This window comes from Austrofundulus limnaeus, unplaced genomic scaffold (assembly GCF_001266775.1).
Source record: "Austrofundulus limnaeus strain Quisiro unplaced genomic scaffold, Austrofundulus_limnaeus-1.0 Scaffold161, whole genome shotgun sequence".
Classification (NCBI taxonomy): domain Eukaryota; kingdom Metazoa; phylum Chordata; class Actinopteri; order Cyprinodontiformes; family Rivulidae; genus Austrofundulus; species Austrofundulus limnaeus.
In genome coordinates, this window is record NW_013952563.1 from 1,071,143 (window position 1) to 1,075,600 (window position 4,458).

At 44.9% G+C, this 4,458-nt stretch overlaps 1 protein-coding gene across 1 annotated transcript in view; it reads right to left on the minus strand.

The window, feature by feature from the left end:
• sqlea (squalene epoxidase a) overlaps positions 1–4,458 on the minus strand; it is a 13,459-nt gene that overhangs the window by 1,285 nt on the left and 7,716 nt on the right. Inside the window, exons 6-10 of the mRNA XM_014017113.1 lie at positions 3,954–4,125; positions 2,490–2,585; positions 1,923–2,065; positions 323–419; positions 148–235 (exon numbers count right to left, since the gene is read on the minus strand). Of these exons, the coding sequence (XP_013872567.1) occupies positions 148–235; positions 323–419; positions 1,923–2,065; positions 2,490–2,585; positions 3,954–4,125 (596 nt within the window). The remainder of the gene's footprint in view (positions 1–147; positions 236–322; positions 420–1,922; positions 2,066–2,489; positions 2,586–3,953; positions 4,126–4,458) is intronic.

Here is a 4,458-nt window from a genome sequence, read left to right on the forward strand (position 1 = left end):
AAACTGGACTCAGCTTCACTTTCAATTTTGGGGAACCTTACATTTTACTTTTAAAGTTTGAATAAAACGACTAAATCTTTTTTTTTTTATTAAAATGGTTTCAGTCTAAAACTACTTAAAAGATGTGAGTTRGCATTTAATGCTCACACTGAGAGGAGTCCGACTGGCCCGGTGACACACTGTCCTCCCAGCTTAAAGTACTGGAAGCAGGCTGTTCTGAGCTCATGAAGATAATCTAATAAAGCAACGAGAATGATTAGATCAATGCAGATTCTATCTGTTGCACAAACGTGATTATCTGCAGAGGCAGGCAGGGACTCACCGTCAGATGCTGAAAACAGCTCGTACAGAGCCTGGGCCAACACATTCACCACAAAAGAATGTGATGACTTGCGTTCCCAGTGGAATTTTTTCTTTGCCTGTCAGAGTGAAAAATAAAGCCACAAGCAAGGTGTTAAATGGCACACTGGTCTGCAGACTAATGACGCCTGGTGAACGTCTACAAACGTTTCTTTTTTAGAGTCACCTGAAATCAAGATGGCTAACASAGCAAAGCAGTTCTAGCAAACAAAAATAGCTTCAACTCATTCAGAGCTCAAATAAGGCAGCTGAGAGTTGATCGATCAATCAAGTTTCAGATTAGCTTTGAACAAAAATAGGTAATTGATAATAGTAACTTAATTTTGGAGTGTTTCTGTAGGCCCACCGCCTGCAGGAGGGGCTGGATGAGTCAGGTGCATGACGCCGTGGGCAGTAACCAAAGGCGGGGACCTTGGCGCTCTGACCCTGGCCTACCAAAACTGGCTCTTGGGACATGGAATGTTAGCTCTCTGGTGGGGAAAGAGCCTGAGCTTGTGTGTGAGGTGAAGAAGTACCGGCTAGATGGGCTCACCTCAGCGCACAGCATGGCTCCGGAACCGATCTCCTCGAGAGGGGCTGGACTTTATTCTACTCTGGAATTGCCCATGGTGAGAGGCGCAGAGCTAGTGTGGGTCTACTTTTGGCCCCCTGACTTGATGCCTGTGTGTTGGAGTTTACCCCAGTAGATAAGAGGGTAGCTTCCCTGTGCCTTCGGGTGGAGGGGATGGGCTTTGGTGGTCATTTGTGCCTACGCACCAAATGATTGCTCGGAGTATCCAGCCTTCTTGGAGTCCTTAGCAAGGCTGCTGGAAGGTGCTCCTGCTGGGGATTCCTTTATTCTTTATTCTGCTGGGGGACTTCAATGCCCACGTGGGTAATGACAGTGTGACCTGGAGAGGTGTGACTGGGAGGCACAGCCTCTCCGATCTGAACCCGAGCGGACTTCTGTGCTAGTCACAGTTTGTCCATCACAAGCAGCATGCTCGAACATAAGGGTGTCCATAAGTGCACGTGGCACCAGGACACCCCAGGTCGCAGATCAGTGAYTGACTCTGTAGTTGTGTCATCTGATCGGCAGCTACATGTTTTGGACACTCAGGAGAGGAGCTGAGCTGTCAACTGATCYCCACCTGGTAGTGAGTTGGATCAGATGGTGGGGGAAGATGCCGGACAGACCCAGCAGACCCAAACGGTTACTGCTGGGAACGCCTGGCAGAAGAAYCCGTCAGACAGATCTTCAACTCACACCTCTGGGAGAACTCTAACCACATCCCAGCCAAGGCGGGGGTCMCCGAGTCTGAGTGGGCCATGCTCCATGCCTCAGTTGTTGAAGCGGCTGCCTTGAGCTGTGGCCGCAAGGTTGCCGGGGCTTCTCGCAGTGTATGAAGGCCCGCTTTGAACTAAATGTTGCCAGTCCATTAAATGGACATTATTAGAGGTTATCAGTCCCATACAATGTGTCCAGACTGTCCCTCCTCTACCTCCTAGTAGGTTGGAAGGGTGAAGCGGCTGGGATGAGGAACTAAAAAGTGCACATGTAGCAGACAGGTGTGGGTGTTTACCTGGATCAAAGTTGTGTCGTCGCACAGATCTGGAATGTTCCGGAGTAAATTTCTCCAGATGCAAATGTCATTCAGAGCGACACTCATCCCTCCTCCTGTCAGAGGATGCCTCATGTTGTACGCATCGCCCAGCAGCAGCACACCTGAAACAGAACACTCTGATTTATTCATCCGTTTGTCCTCCCCAGTTATTTACTGTCTGCACATCAGCCACCGCCTTTCATGCCAAAGTTTCAGACTGACATCACGTTATGTTTGAGCCTTTTAGTCCAATATTGTAAAGTTTGTGTGATATATTGTGAGATGTGTTACTTTACTTAGTTCATGCTGAGGATGACTCTCAGCTACTACCACACCTACTTTTACCTCAGTATCTRCAAAACCCACTGAATTATRACCATGTGTTTGTTGCTGGTGGTCRTTCTGAAGTAAATAAGTTTTAGTTAAATATCCAGTGATWATCTTTGGAGTTTTATAAAAGTCTGTCCAATTTATGTTTCGCTAACACAGACTTTTCCACAGTCATCTCCGTCTGCAAACAAAAACCAGTCAGTGAGACTTCAGTACCTGGCTTGTTGACCGGGGACGGAGGCAGGAAGCTGGCAGGCATGGACCTGAGACGATCGTTCTGTATCGCCTCCATGAASGGTTCCTTGATATGCTCTGAACAAAAGAGAGAATTAAAAACAAATAGAGGAGCTCCGTCACCTGGATGAACATCCGCAGGAGAAAAATAGCTGCACAACATGAATAAGTTCATATTCAGATCAGATTTAGACTCTTTATGCTCATCACAAACATGATTATTATGACCCCCGCACACGAAGCGTAAGTGGGAGTCATATTGTTTTTGTACTGTTTTTTTTTCTTCAGTGGTTTTTGGTCAACCGTAGCACAAAAACAGCTACACCGATCTACATGAAATTAGTCTGGGCTGTAGATGAGTCTGACCTACACTGCACCAGCCAACGGTTTTATGATAGACCTTATATTTGAGGAGGGGGCTCCTTTCAAAGAGTGGGTGTCAGGACATGCAAAAATGCTTATAACTCAGAAACTCTTCAACATAGGAGCTTCAGATTTCGTTTGATGTTTAGCTCTGATGAAGCTCTATCCATCAGGTCCACCAATTAGTGCCCCCACCCCCCAATTTATCTGAAAAGGGGGTATCTGGACATACAAAAAGGGTTATTGCTCAAAAACTATTAAACATAGGAGATTCAGATTTTCTTTGGTTGTTTAGCTCTGATGAGGGGCTATCATCAGGTCAACCAATGCCCCCCACCTAGTAGCATGACATTTATTAGGAATAAAGACTTCTGTGTTCTGGTGCATGTGTGTGTGCGGGGGTCATTATGTTACTGCTCTGCGGGATCTATTTTTTTTTCTTTTGTATGACTTGAAGCTTCACAAAGCTGTCATGTCATTAGAATCTGCTTTATTTTTATTGTCCACTTGATGGCACAGTAGAGTAAATGAAGCCTGATGATGCCGGCTCGTAGGGAGCAGTTGGATGAAAGCTTYGGTTAATCACAAAGCTTCATCTCCCCACCTCTAGTCCAGAGTAGAACCAGACCTGGTTTTAATGCAGTGGACCCTGAGGGCCTGAAGACCACTGCCACTAATGTTGACTTTCAGTTTTATCCTTTGAGCAGACATTTCTCCAGATTTCTGAAATCTTTTGATGATATTATGAAGTGTGGATGATTGAGGAACATTGTTCTGCAATTGTTTCACYAGTTTTAGATTGAGTTTTTCACAGAGGTTCTGCCTGTCTTTCCTTCAGACAGGTTCAGCTGTTCTTTTTAAAGCCAGACCTCTGACCTGCTGACAATTAACCTTCCACTTTTACAGCCTTTGTCTGTTGCCCCAACATTTTTCCACCTTCCTGTCCTCCCAAAAATGGTGCAGTTTTTTTCACTTTAAACGTGTTTACTGTGTTTTATTGTTCGAAAAATGCAGTTCTTCGCACTGTCCATTCTTACWCCAGAAAACACTTTAACAAAATAAAACGTTTTCCACGTTGTTTACCTGGCATCTGTGGGTAAATTTTCTCAGCCAGGTACTCTGAAAGATTACGAGGCATCTCCCCTCTGACGTCGACGAGGACCCTGGTTTCAGAGGAGGAGATCTGGTAGATGAGCACCGGGCTGGGGTTGGCCAGAACCAGCTCAGCGTGGTTGGCCTTAAACTGTGGACAGTTCTGTGAGGAGGAAGAGTAGCAGCAGGTTTTAACACGAACACATGAAAAAAAAGTTTTTAACTCACCTCCGCTCAGACCTGTGCCTTAGTTTAATGAGTTGCTTTTTACAAATTCTGCATTTTGATCTTAAAACAACAGTAATCTGAACTCTGGCTGTGAACTTTTATAATTACTCTGATTGCTGTCAAATCAGCTGATTGTCCTAATTTAATTTAAGCTTATTGTTCAAATAGCATCTTCACATGGGTCCAAACATCCTAAAAAGCTTTCAATTTACAAAACCAGCCACTGACATCACTTAATAAACAATGAATAAATCATCAGTTAATAAAC